This window comes from Gossypium raimondii, chromosome 1 (genome assembly GCF_025698545.1).
Source record: "Gossypium raimondii isolate GPD5lz chromosome 1, ASM2569854v1, whole genome shotgun sequence".
Classification (NCBI taxonomy): Eukaryota; Viridiplantae; Streptophyta; class Magnoliopsida; order Malvales; family Malvaceae; genus Gossypium; species Gossypium raimondii.
This window is the reverse complement of record NC_068565.1, coordinates 39585930-39601117: the sequence shown is the minus strand read 5'-3', so window position 1 is coordinate 39601117 and position 15188 is coordinate 39585930. Positions and strand designations below refer to the sequence as shown.

General features: G+C 33.4%; 1 protein-coding gene across 1 annotated transcript; it reads right to left on the bottom strand.

Annotated features, from left to right (window-relative positions):
- Nucleotides 1-1904: 1904 nt before the first annotated feature.
- Nucleotides 1905-4422, bottom strand: LOC105787013 (uncharacterized). Its single transcript, XM_012613480.1, has 2 exons — nucleotides 4353-4422; nucleotides 1905-2335 (listed from the first exon to the last, which is right to left on the bottom strand). Exons 1-2 carry the CDS (start codon nucleotides 4420-4422, stop codon nucleotides 1905-1907), a joined length of 501 nt encoding a protein of 166 aa, XP_012468934.1.
- Between the last annotated feature and the right edge of the window lie 10766 nt (nucleotides 4423-15188).

Below are 15188 nucleotides of genomic sequence, written 5' to 3'. Positions count from 1 at the left end.
GTAATGCTATTACCGAATAGTTCTTAACAAACCATTGATAATATCCAGCTAATCCTAGGAAACTACGTACCTCATAAACATTTCGCGGAGGCTTCCAATTCAAAATCACAAAAATCTTGCTCAGATCAACTCGTATCCCTTAAGCCGAAACCATATGACCGAGAAATTCAACTTATTTGAGCCAAAATTCACATTTGCTAAAATTTTCGTACAATTGCTTTTCACACAAAGTCTGTAAAATGATCATCAAATATTGAGCATGGTCGAATTCATTTTTGGAATAAATTAGAATCTCATCAATAAAAACAACAACACACTTGTCGATGTGTGTCTAAAACACTCTGTTCATTGGATCCATAAACACTAATGAGGCATTCGTCAATATGAAGGGAATTCATCCATAACAGGTTCTAAACGCTATTTTCATCATGTCAACATCTTTCACTCGCAACAAATAATAACCAGATTTGAGATCGATCTTCGAAAGCATTGTGCTCCTTTCAACTGATTAAATAAATCATCAATACAAGGTAACAAACATTTGCTATTTATCGTGACTTTGTTCAATTTCTGATAATCTATACACAACCTCATTGATCCATCTTTCTTCTTCACAAATAAAATAGGTACACTCCAAGGCGATGTACTCGGTCAAATAAAACCTCTACCAATTATTTCTTACAACTAAGCTTTTAGTTCCTTCAGTTTTGTTGGAGCCATTCAATATGGAGCAATCGATATTGGAGCAATTGATATTGGAGCAATCCTTAGCACTGACTCAATCAGAAATTAAACTTCTCACTATGGTGGTAAACCCTTCAACTCCTCAGGAAAAATATTTATAACTAGCATATTGTCGGCACCTGATCAACTTTAATTTTTGATACTCTCGAATCTAGAATATAAGCTAAAAATGCGTCACAGCATTTTCAAATCAACTTTTGTGCTGAAATGATTTTTGAAACACAATCATGCTTCTCAGATTCAACAGAAACCAAATCACCATTCTAGCACCTCAAATCAATTCGTTTCTGACAATAATTCACAACAGCATCATGAACCGTCAACCAATCCATTCCCAAGATAAATTCAAATTCATTAAATGGCAATAACATCAATTGGCAGGAAATTCGTAGCCATGACTTTTCAGTGGACACTATTTGCATATCAAATAAACTACAACACGTTGACCTAATGGATTTGTTACTCTAAAACATATTCAGTTGACTCAACTGGTAAATTCTTTTCGATTACTAACGAAGTGCATATATATGAATTTGTCGATCAAAGGTCAACTAATGCATACATAGTAACATCAAAGATAGAAAGGTACCGGCATAACATCAGGAGCTAATGCCTTTTCACATGCGTGGATTGCATAAGCTTTGGCAGGAACTCGATCGTCAGGTCGAATCGCTGAATCTTTGGTCCCACTTTTGCTGACTCCTGTAGCACCACTATTTCTTGGTCATTTACCTCTAGTAGAAGTCATAGCAGGTTTTGTATTATGATCTTCATTTAACTTAGTTCATTTTGCGCAATCCCTTTTGTAATGATCAGGAGATCCACAAATAATACAGGATCCATCTTTCAATCTACATTCACCAAAGTGATTCCGACCACACTGACCATATTCTAGTTTGTTTACATTTCAGACGTGACCTACAGTGACAATAGATGGCATCGATGATCTCATACTGTGTTGTTTTGAACGGTGTTTACCTCAAAACGTAGATGACACTAAAAAATGACTACTCAATTCTTTCATCTTCTTTTGCGAGGGAATAAAAAATGTTTTTGTTGAACCACATTTTTTGAAATCACGAGCTTTCGTCTCATTTATGCTTCTTGTGATTATATACTTCCTCCATTTTCTGAGCTCTGTCAAACAAAACCACGAAGTCTCAAATTTTCATCACTCCAACCAACAACTTGATCTCGTCATTTAATCCATCTTCAAGCCGTATACCCATTTCTTCCTCAGAAGATACAATTTCACAAGCATATTTACTGAGTTGAACAAACTTACATTCATATTTTGCAACAGATTGGTTACCCTGTTTCAACTTGAGGAACTCTTTTTTCCTTTTGTTGAGATATCTCTTTTTGACGTATTTCTTTCGAAACTCAGTTTTAAAGAATACCCAATTCACTCGTGCCTTAGGTACAACCGCGATTAGAGCAGTCCACCAGTAAAAAGCTTCCACTTTCATCAACGACACAACAAATCTCAAACAGTCATATGGAGGACACAATATCTCATCTAAAACCCTTTGAGTATGCTCTAACCAGTATTCAGATCTGGTTGGACCATCACCCACCTTACCACGGAACTCTTCAGGTTCGCATTTTCAGGCTTTATCATAGAAATTCATTAGATATTCGGTTGTATAGGACTTTAAGGACAAGGGCTAGAAATTGTTGAGTCGCGGGGTTAGCTCTCATGTACATATTAAGTATATATTGCATCATATAGAAAAGGCATTGGGAGCCTCTTCTCTAGGCTCTTGAAACTCTAGTAATTATGAGTAGCCCCTTGATCGGTGGTTGGCTTGACGAAAACTAAACGATTGAAATCAGTTGACATCTTTAATCTATAAGAAACAATTCAAAATTATTAGGAGTCATTACACTCTCACAGGTTATAAAGTGATATGTATTTCTAGACACGATACATGCTATGTTAAGTCCTAGAATTGACTAAATCATAGCTCTCATACCACTAAATGTAACACCCTATACCCGGTCTAATCACTGATTCGAGCTATAAAGTGTTACAATAACAAATCTTGAAGATTTTCCATACTTTCTACTAAATAACAACCAAATAAATCATTTAGACTCATTTCCATGCTTTACAATCAATTTGGGCCCTAAATCGAGCTTATAAAAAATTTAAAATTAACCAGAGTCAAAACTGGGTTAAAGTGAAACTTCTACAAAAATTTAAGTAAAATGTGTAAACAGCACACAACCGTATGGCTAAGTCGAGTGAAAGAGGCCAGCTCGTGTGGCTCTAAGCATGGTCATGTGGCTACTCCAAACGCTCGTGTTCTTAAATCGTGTACAATTCAAAACTAAAGTTACACGATCATGTAACTCTCTAAGACCATGTGGACAACCTTGTACCAAAAATTAATGAATCACACGACCATGTGGCAGCCCGTGTCACAGGCGTGTTTTTCCAAAACTACCTTCAAAATCAAGTCATTTCACATCCAAATCCTTAGGCTCCACGCTATGAAATAACCAGTAGTCAAAACTATCCAAAATGTGACTAAACAAGATAAAACATACCAATTCACAATCAACCTAAGTTCCTAACCAATATGCCCTCATTGGCACCACAAATCAAACATATGTACAACAACCATTCAATCAAAACATGTACACAATTTAATTTCATTCAATCATCCTTCAAACTATAGATAGAAAATATAAAAGTTCATCCACAAGCCAAACATTTAGATGTTCAAATACCTTATTCCAAATGTAACCTAACATAACCAATTTAACCATTTATCAAGCTTCAAACATTCCAATTTGCATATTAACCTAATCATATCAAAAAAATCATTTGAATGTATCTAGATATCACCATGTGCATCCACCATCACAACTTTTACCAAACAATTTACCAACAAGGATTTACACCAACACATACACCATAAATTTTAAGTGCACAACATATGACCAGAATGCTTATGAGAAGCTAATCGGGGACAAAAATGGACGATCGAAGGACTTCGACACATCTTGATAGGCTAGGAGTAACATCGTGTTGTGCCATGCATTAGCTATGGCGCGACACATGAGCTTCGAAACCACAATATCTGATGTTAAAGTGTCATGTCACACCATAGTTTATGCATGACGTGACATGAGCACTTCAAAGCTAAAATAGGTGTTTTTAAGGCGTCATGTCGCACCATGCATACTATATGGCGGGACACGCCTATGCTTTTCAACTGAAGTCAAGCCATTTCAAATATAAAGCCTATTGAAATTTTATTTATACCTATCGATTTAGGCATGAAAACACATATTTCAAACACCAAAAAAAAAAAAAGCAAACACTCTCCTTTAACCTCTACACCTTTTCCTTGAGATATAGCTTTGATTTTTCATATTTCCTACCTTCAATTTCCATAAGTTATCTTCTTCTCATTTCATCATAGTTTTCCAATTCTCCCTTTTTATTTTAGACTTATATTCCATAACTATTGAGGGTCAAATTTTGTAGGCAACTAACCGAGGTTTTGTGGTTTAACCTTACTTTCATCAATTTTATTACTTGGGTTGTTGTCATTTGGCTTCGATTTGAAAAATGCACTAAGGAAAATCCAACGCACCATCGAGGCACTGAGCAATATCGATGCCAATCGCTTCCATAACCCAAAAGTCAACAGGTTCTTTCTCCATATGGGTGGGTATTCATTCATCCAAGAATGAGGGTTCAATCTCACCATGTCTACATGCAATGATATTTGGGATTTCGTAAGATCACATTGTTGGAATAATTTTTACGTAACCCTGATTGAACCGATGGTTGAAGCTATCATTTATGAATTCTATGCCTCCCCGAAGGATAGGGAGAACTACAAGCAACGAGGTGAAATGATCACTCGTGTTATTATTCGGGGTAAAGAGGTGTCAATTGCACCTCGCGAGATTTTTTTATATTACGATGGCCCTTATTATACTCATTATTATTTAAAGACCTTAGACTTATTTACGTTCGAGAATTTTGATATGAAGAGTATAATCGATTATTTGACATAGGGGCGTGGTATGTGGACTCTCTAAGCCAATAACAAGGTGCCTCTAAAATTTAACACAACCATCATGTTCCCAATGGCCAAGATGTGGATGCAATTCATTTGCACCCGCTTGACACCGACTCACAATGCTTCTAATATTACTGCCTATTGAGTGATTATACTTTATTATATAATATAAAGAGAGCAAATTTGCATCTACTACTAGATTTAGAATGATATACTTAAGTGCATATGGAGCCGAAAGCAAAGTATGTAGTTCCCATATTTGATTACCGCTCTATGCCGTCGAGCTGACGTTCCCATGTCCCCTATTGAGCCACTCATTAAATATACGAGGAGCATGCTCGAGGAAATATTATATGGCCAGTTCTTTGAGCTCTAATAGAAGAAAAACCAAGGGAAGGAGTAAAGAACTAAACATATGGGTGATACCCAGTTGATGAAAAGGAAGAGTAAAGCTCACATGTCGAAGATGACGGGACTCGCAGATGTGTCCATCTCAAAGTGCCAAACATGATGGATGTAAGGTATGGGAAATTGCAGAACAAAATAGATAGCAAACACCAGCACCACTCTCGAACATGTTTGAGAGATTCCTACCGTTAGGCAAAAAAGGGGTCAATGATAAGGATGATGATGACGATGACAAGAGGAGGAAACCCCGATCGTGCCACTAGATTATAAGCGAATACCGGATTGCACATCAAGGAAGGGTGTGGTGATCCGTGACCCGAGCTATCATAGCCCAGCCAAGACCTTGGGAAGGTAGGCTACTAAAGCATTTATGGGGCGCGAAAGGGGCATGGCACTGATAATTGAGGAGTCGAACACTGATTCCAACTAGCTCTGAACATTTTAAAATTTTTAATTTCAACTTCATACATTATTTTCATTTGGAATGATTTTTAAATTTTTGTTAATTTTTTTAATTAGTTAGGATTTAGTTTAGGATTTAGTATTCTCTGTATATATTTGTGTGTTTTAAATTTTTATTTGTGCGAACCCCAGAATTTTTTAAGGCAATACAAGATGGACCCAAAACTGAGAAAAAGAGTAGTCCCACCAATTGTATTGTACAAATCATGCTAATCGGGTAACCTCTTTCCTTTGTATTTTTAATTACACACTAGGGACAATGTGTTGAATAAAGTGTGGGGTGACTTAGAAAGAATTTTAAAATTTTTCTATTATTTTATTTTATTTTCCTTTTTTATAATAGTTTTTAAATTTTTATTGTTGTGTATTTTCTATGTGCTTGAGCTTGTAGAAATATAAGTGATTGGTTAGGAGCATGTTAATAGGATTTTATGAATAAATTATAAATTTAGTTTGATAATAATTGATTCTAAATTTTAATATTAGACTACTTAGTTCAATTTATTACATTGTGAATAGAATTAAAATTTTAAGTATACCACATGATAAATAGGTATATAAATAGCATGATTAATTAAATTATAGGCTATAGAATTTGATAGGCTTATTTGATTTAATCCATGTATTGAATTACCTAGAGACAACCTAAGGCATTGTTTGGTAGACATTTTTTTAGCCAAGAAGATATCCTGTAATTATTTTCCCTGGTACCTATTTTCAGCTTGAATCCATTTTCTTGATGAACCGTAAATGAAACCCTAAGTCTATTATATAATGTATTTGGTAATTTATTTATTGGTCCTTGCATTGATATTGAGGGATTAGCTAGATACATCACGATGGTTTCAAAAGAAAAGAATATTTGAGTGAACTAAGGAATTGTATGGTATAGTGATTATAAGAATTTTGAGCTTGTAGAAAAATAAGGCAAAATGCCAATCGAGAAAATATCGATGAAAAAATAAAATAAAAGCAAACTGAGTTGGAAAAAAAGTATGCTCGCATTTGTTCAAAAAAATATTACGAGCTTAGATGATTGTACTCATGAATACTATATGATGCCTTAGTAAATGGACAAATAAGAAAGGTTAAGAAAGTGGATATAATGAGGTGAGCTACATGTATACTCGGGGGAGTATCAAGAATAATATCATGTGCCAAACTACTTTCTTTCTTAACCGTTTTGTTGAGCATGTTCTTTGAATAAGTCGTAGAACATTACAAGCCAAAAAGTCCTATGCGACTCAAGTAGTACTTTATATGGATGAAATTATGCTGAGTTTGGATGTTTTTACCACTTATATTCATTTGAACATAATTGTATACTTATAGATTGTATTAATGGAAACCTATACTTAACATTATTTTATTTTTTTTACTATGTAATTTAGTGAAGTAATCCATCTAAATTTAGAAATTGTGAGTCAATTGTATATCATTCTAGAGATATGTATATTTACATTGTTTGGTTAATATATTTCTATCCAATTACCTGTATCAAGCTAGTTCAAGTACATTTTCTTTTCATTGCATGTTCATTTTTAATTTTCAGTTTAGTTTGTTTTTAGCTTTTATTTTGTTTTGTTTAGTTTGCTTGAGGACAAGCAAACACTTAAGTGTGGGGGTATTTGACCTGCCATCAAATATGGTTGTTATTTCGATCTATTTCCACACTTAAGGAGCTTGTTTTCTTGTCAATTTATTATTTTACATTATGTTCTTGGTATTTAGTAGTCAGTATTTATGATTAAATATTAGTAAAATATATGTTTTTAACACATTTTATGAGTGTTGTGATCTATTTGGTTGACATAGGCCTTAGGTAGTGCTAATATGTTAAATTGAGTGTGTAGGATAATGAATTATAGACCCATTTGATGTGGAAGCAAATGACAAGTGATGCACAAGTTTCCCCAGCCATAAAAGCATGAAACAAACTATACAAGTCATGGAACACCAATCGTGTCGCTCCATGCAAGTCCTATGGTGTGACATAGGTCAACGTGCTGCCCAAGTCTGTCGGGTTTATTTTCATCCACACAGTTGACTTTATATGAACACCTAGGATGAGCCAAAGTCCTGATTTGTGCTGCCAACACTCCTATAAACTAGACCTTAGGGGTTTGACGTAACTAAGTCATCTTAGAAACCTTCAAAAATCCTTGTAGTTTAAGAGTAATATTAGATTTAGTTTTCTCTGATCTTTTTATAAACTCTTTTTTTTCCTCTTGGAATCGATTTTGAATCAAAACTTCTTTTAAAATATTGAAGTATTTCATTTATTTGCCTTTGCAAGCGACATTATTTGTTATTCCGATCGAGCGATTACTACTCCATTCTTCATTTGACATCAAAATCCAAGATTATTCTAATCTCTTTTCTCTTCTGATTCAATCATGTACTTTACAGGTTTTATTGAATTGAGATTAAGATTAAGATTACGAATAATATGAGTGGCTAAATCCCTTAGAGGAGATTAACAAATGGATGGGAACGTGATTAATAGAGGATTTAAGGTTTCTCGAGTGGATTAGTTGGTATAGATTATGCATTCCTAAACCCTAGGCAGTAATCAAAGGTCAAATGAGATCAAGAGATAAGCCGAACTGAGTAAATTGTAGTTTATCCTGGTTGAGAAAGTAAGGTCAGGAGATAAGGTAGTATCAACCAATCGATTTATCAGTTAAAGGCCGAGAGGTAATAATTGGTGAATCGGTAGCTAACCCACCCTAAGACCTTAATCTGAAGTTAATTACAAACGCTCATAGGATATCATTAATATCTTTGGGATAATATTCGTTCTCCCAATATGATCCCATTTTATCTCATGGTAACCATTACATCTTCCTTCATGAAAAGTCAATTACTATAAAATGGTAATCAAGTTGTCCATCACAAAGACGAACGACCTATGGCCACGTTTACTTTTCCTTAATTGTGTAATGCTAATGAGAAGATATCATTTACCCATGTCTCAGGCTAAGAATTCTACTTTTTGAAAGATGCTACATATTGTAAAACTCATACACCCAACGCACCAGCTTTTGGTTCCTTATCTATTTGAACTCAGACTTTTACTTATATACCCCAAACCCGGCCTGGAGATATGGTCGAATCTGGCGGTGTCACATTGAGGTGTTTAGCGTAAAACTTGTAGTTGGAATTTTTAAAATCAATTAATCATTTCATTATTAAACAGTGATTCCAAAACGGGTTGTTCATTTCCAAGCGTGCATCATTAAAAACTAATCACTTTTAAAAAGTTCCCTTGTTCCCTTGTTGCAAAAACGTGGTGTCTTTGAAAACGGTTACCTTTTAAAACCCGTCTTATTCTACAACTATCAGTTTATATCAAACTAAATATTTATGTGCAGTCTCCTAACTGTTCCCTTCTTCAAAACCTATTTCTTCTAAGCCCAAAATTCGGGGCGTTACAATTCTACCCCCTTAAAGAAATTTCGTCCTCGAAATTTCCAACTAACAAGATAGTCGTACCACACAGACTTCACCACTATGCTCCTGCTACGCACTCTGATCCGAATAATACAAGCACCTACCACACCATCTATCCATCGGAGCGAATGAATATCACACGCGTATCATTTCCAGAATACACACAGAATAAATACAAACTCTAAGTTTAAGTGTAGCAATACAGTCTAGTGTCTAAGAAATCACAGTATCTCTATCTACTGTTTTTTAATGAAAACAAACAACAGTTTCAGAAACTTACGGATTAGGCGCTGGAGACTCGGTGTGCCACACATTTCAGAAGAAGTATCTCAAAACACTTCACATATTCAAAAACAACCTTTTGAAATCCAAAAATTTGAAAACTCATTCCACAGCCGAGTTTTGCAATCTGACTTCGATACCACTAAATGCAACACCCCAAACCCGGCGTAGGAGTTATGGCCGAATCTAGCGGTGTCACATTGAAGTGTTTAGCGTAAAACTTGTTGTTGTTGAAATCTTTAAAATCAATTAATCATTTCATTATTAAACGGTGATTCCAAAATGGGTTGTTTATTTCCAAGCGTGCATCATTAAAAACTAATCACTTTTAAAAGGTTATAAATTTTCCAAAATCTCATTTATTGCAAAAACGTAGTGTCTTTGAAAACGGTTACCTTTTGAAAACCCGTCTTATTATACAACTATCAGTTTATATCAAACTAAATAATTATATGCAATCTCCTAACTTTTTTCTGGTTCAAAACTTATTTCTTCTAGGCCCAAAATTTGGGGCATTACACAAAGTATACGAGTCACGCACAAATAGTTCATCATCCACTCAGGATTAAGATATGTCACACTTTAAATGCCAAAACTGAATAAATCCATAAGAAGATTTAGGATTTATTCTTCTTGGGTCCAGTCCAATGTATTGCTAGTCTAATCAGTTACATGTATGTCTCTATCTTTTGAGAGTCATATGCTCTAATCCCAAGACAAGGCATCTCGCCAACTAGACATGATAGACGACATATTAGTCTTTCAATCGATTTGCTTATTTTCTATTAGACTAAGGACATGTTTAGGTTCTTCTACTAATATAAGCTATCTTTTCGTATTATGATCCGACCACGTAATACCGAGAAATACGTTGAATATTTTGCGAAAAACATGAAAGCTAAAGGAATTAAATTAAAATAAAAAGGAAATGAAATCATAGCAAAAAGATGTAGTATTGGGTCATTTGTCCTATATGCGCAAATCAAAATCGGGCTAATCTTTACTTGGAGTAGAGTAGAAACCTAAAAAAATTGAATAAAAATTTGATGAAACCCATTCAGGAACAAAAAAGGACATCGTGATTTAGATTGAATCCCAATGAAAAATAGATCAATGAAAAGTTTGTGTGATAAGTTCAGCGAATTTTTTCTATATTATAAATTATAGGAAAACGAGCCAAAACTTCTCTTTATTTAATTTCATTTTAAATTTCATTTTATTTAAAAAAATGTAAGAAAAATCCCCTTCGTTAGAAATTAGAATTTAGAAAAGGCACACTAAAAAAAACGAAGGATGGCTGCTTAGTGTTAGTTTAAACATTAGACAACTAGTAAGTCAATATTTGCTTCTATTTCACTTTGCATGCAAAAACCTCACGAGGAAAATTATACTAAGTATATTAATGTAATCCATGAATTGTTTTATTAATCAATATGTTCAAAAAAATTACAAGTTTACAATCGAATATATTTCACTCAGGGCACCAAATCTAAGAATCTCCTATTTGCCCTAGTGAAGTTGATGAGTCATATTTTGCATTCCCATACTCTTCACGTGTTTCTCAAAACTCCTAGGTAGTAAATTCTTGGTAAACAGGTCCGCAAGTTTTTCCTCGGATGCAACCTTGAATACATCCACGATCCCATCTAAAACTGCCTCCCTTATGATATGATACTTTCGGTGAATATATTTTGTTCTCTTGTGGTTTCTCATCTCCTTAATATTAACTATTATCACACTGCTGTCACAATATAATGTGATACCTTTTCCCATACCCTAAATGATTTCAAGATCCGTGAGGAACTTTCGAAGCCATATTGCTTTTTTGGAAGTTAAAAGCAACCACATATTCGCCCCCATAATGGAGTGAGCAGTTGACCTACCGTCAAATATAGTTGTTATTTTAGTCTATTTTCACACTTAATGCGTATTTTTTCTAATCAATTTAGTCTTTCATATTATGCTTTCGATATTTATTAGTTACGATTAAATATTAATAAAATAAGTTTTTTAACACATTTTATGAGTGTTGTGACCTATTTGGTTGACATGAGCCTTAGGTAGTGTTAATATGTTAAATTGAGTATGTAAGATAATGAATTATAGGCCCAATTGACGTGGGAGTAAAGGACAAGTAATGCACAAGCTTCTTGAGCCGTTAAAGCATGAAACGAGCCATACAAGGCTTGGAACACCTATCGTGTTATGCCATGCAAGGCAAATGTCAGAGTTATTTTCATTTGCGCAATTAACTTTATATGAAGGCTTAAGACGTGTCATTCAGGTTGTCAGCACTCCTATGAATAAAACCTTAGGGTTTGATGTAACTAAGTCGTCTTAGACACCTTCAAAATCACTCATATATTAGGAATAGGATTAGATTTAGTTTTCTTAGCTTTTTTCATTAACTCTTTGATTTTCCTCTTGGAATCGGTTTCAATTCAAGAATTCTTTTCAATATTGAAGTATTTCCATTATCTGCCTTTGTGAGTGACATTATTCATTATTTCGATTGAGAGATTTATTACTCCATTCTATATAACTCTTTAATTTTCCTCTTGGAATCAATTTCTATCCAAGAATTCTTTTCTAATATTGAATTATTTCCGTTATCTACCTTTGTGAGTGACATTATTCATTATTTCGATCGAGAGATTTAGTACTCCATTCTATATTTGACATTGAAATCCAAGATTATTCTAATTTCTTTTCTCTTTCAATTTAATCATGTTCTTTACATGTTTTATTCAATTGAGATTAAGATTATGAATAATATGAGTGGCTAAATCCCTTAAGAGAGATTAATGAGTGGATGGGGACCTGATTAACAAAGAATTTAAGGCTTCTTAAGAAGATTAGTTGGTATAGATTATGCGTTCCTAAACCGTAGGCTTAACAACCTTATGAAGTAAGCATAAGTTAAACAAGATCGAGAGATACGTCTAACCGAGTAAATCATAGTTTATCCTGGTTGAGAAAGTATGGTCGGAGATAAATGAGTATCAACCAATCAATTTTCAGTTAGAGGTTGGAAGGTAATAATTAGTTAATCGGTAGCTAATCCACCCTAAAACCATAAATCGAAGTTAATTACAAAACCTGAAACAAGTTAATCTTCTTGATTGGTTTAATCGATTTAAGTCGTTTGTTTATTTTCTTGTTTATTTATTTTAGTTATTTAATTTCTCTTATTAATCTACTTTATGAGCTGTCGTAATATACGATTTAGTTATTACTATTTAGACTTATTATAGTAAAAAGATTTTCTATAAATTTATTCCATCCTCCCTTGGGTGGAATCCTCGGAATACTTCATGCGTTCCATTGTAAACACATATACTATATTACAATTTGACTTGTATACTTGCAGACACTTTTATATATTTTTTGTGTGATATTTTTACTATAAAAGATAACATGTTTATAGGCGATCAGCAATGCAGCTCTGCGTTACACTTCTCCACACAATGGACCTATCACTTAGGAAAAAAACACAACCTGACGTTGATTTCCTCAAATTGTGACATGTTTGGAAGTCAGAATCAATATATTCGATTAAAATCTCATCTAGAATACAAAAGCATATAATCCATTGTTCTTCGAAAATACTTGAGTATATGCTTAATGATCTGTCGTAATTTGATGCATCAAATTAGGCTCTCCAATAAACTTGAGGAGCTTATTCTCAAGAAATTTAAGTATTTTTATATGTTTTTGTTGATTTTTAATTCTAAGTATTAATAATTTTTTTTGTTTAGTTCCACACCCTTTTTGAGACCCAGATTGACCACGCATGCCATGAGGGACCTAATGATATGTCTAAGTGGTGTAGGAAGTCAATAATGGCCCAAAATTGAAGAAATCATCATTCAAAAGTAGGGTATTACGATACTAAGGCATGAAATTTGTGATACCCTTCACAATGCTGAAATGATCAAAGTTAAGGACAATTCTAGTGATATTGTGATACCGAGTAATTGGTATTGTGATACTAAGATCCCAAGACTCCCAATTTAGTTATTTTTTTGGGTATTGCGATATTGTTGCCTAACGGGTGAAAAACTACAAAGGCAATTTTATGTCCAAATAAGATTAAGTATTTTTTTCATTTAAGGGCATAATGGTCAATGTTAGATTAAATGTTAGTAAACTATAAATACTACTTTATAATATTTTGATTTCATATTTTTTTTGGTTAAGCATTTTCTACTTAGTTTCATCATTCTTAGTTTAGGTTTTCATTTTTTTTCCATTTTTTTCCATTTTTTCTTTTCTTTTGTTTTTGTTGTGGTATTTGTATTTCTTCATTTTTGTTGGAACATTGTGGATGGAGAAGTATTAAATGCTCACACTTCATTTGATATTTATCTATTAATAAGCATTTTATCAACCCTTATTTTTATATTTTATGCCTACTATGTGTTTGTTAAAATGCTTGTGTGAAATTAAATTTAATCATATGCTGAATTATTTTATTGGTTGATTGATGAGTGAGTTACTTAGCTAAGTTATTATTTATTCCTTGATTGGTTGTTTTTTTTCAAATTTATTAATGCATATTACACTAGAATTAACACCTCTAGTGGAAGATTTAGATAGATAAGACTGAGAGGAAATTCTATCACGTAGGACTTTGATACACTTATGTCGAATTGTGAGATCAATAGAAGGTCTATATGCCTAAGTGAGACCAAGATGAGAGCTTAAGTGGTATCTTCTAATTTAATATGATAGCAAGAGAACAGTCCTAACTTGGAGTAGCAAAAATATGATCATTATAAATTTATTAGCTTTGTAAATTATCCATGACTCATCAAATCATCATTGCAATCCATTTGCATTGTTTCTAGTAAAAAGGAAGAAAGTTAGTTTGGCGATTTTATTTGTTAATTTAGATATAATTCAAAATATATTTTGTTGAAACTTGCGCTAGTAATTTTTAACTTGATTAGATTAGTAATTACTTAACTTGTAATTAACTTGATAAACACATTTATAAATATGGCAATCTCTTGGGTTTGATCCTTTTTAAGTGTTCCATTTTAAATTTTATAAATATTACAAATGACTGTCACACTCGCAGATACCGCTATGTTATTGATTTTTTTTAATTTTGATTCTCAGCCACAGTGCGCGAACATTGGGGTTTGATCACTAAACTGCTTGCTAGTGTATTGATCTTGGATTTACCTGATATCGGCTCACCAAACCCACTAAGAAACAAATATCTAAATGTGTGCACAACATAGCACACATGAAACTTCCTACTACTGAAGCATAAGGAACTTCTCTTATGTTTTCTCTTTCTTCTGCTATCTTAGGACAGTCCTCCAAAGAAAGATGAAATCCCAATACAGAAGGTTAATTTCCCTTCTTTGAATCGTCATTGCATAACTTTCCAATATCTTGTCTATTTATGAAGACTAGGATAGAGCTATCAATTTGTTCTTTCGATCCTTTAAGATTTAAATACCTAAAATAAAATTAGCTTCTCTCAAGACCTTCATGCTAAATTGTTGGGTTAATCATAGCTTAATCGATGCCAATGACCTCAAATGATTCCCAATAAGTAGAATTTCATCGACATTTAGAATGAGAAAGACCACCTTTCCATCCCCTATACATTTACAAACACAAGGTTCATTAATGTTTTGCTTAAATTCAAAAGTTTTGATCACTTGATCAAATTTTTGGTTCCATGAAAGGGATATTTTCTTGAGTTCATATATGAACCTAAACAATTTGAAAATTTTATACTCATTTCCTTTAGTTATATATCTAATGGGTTGCATCATA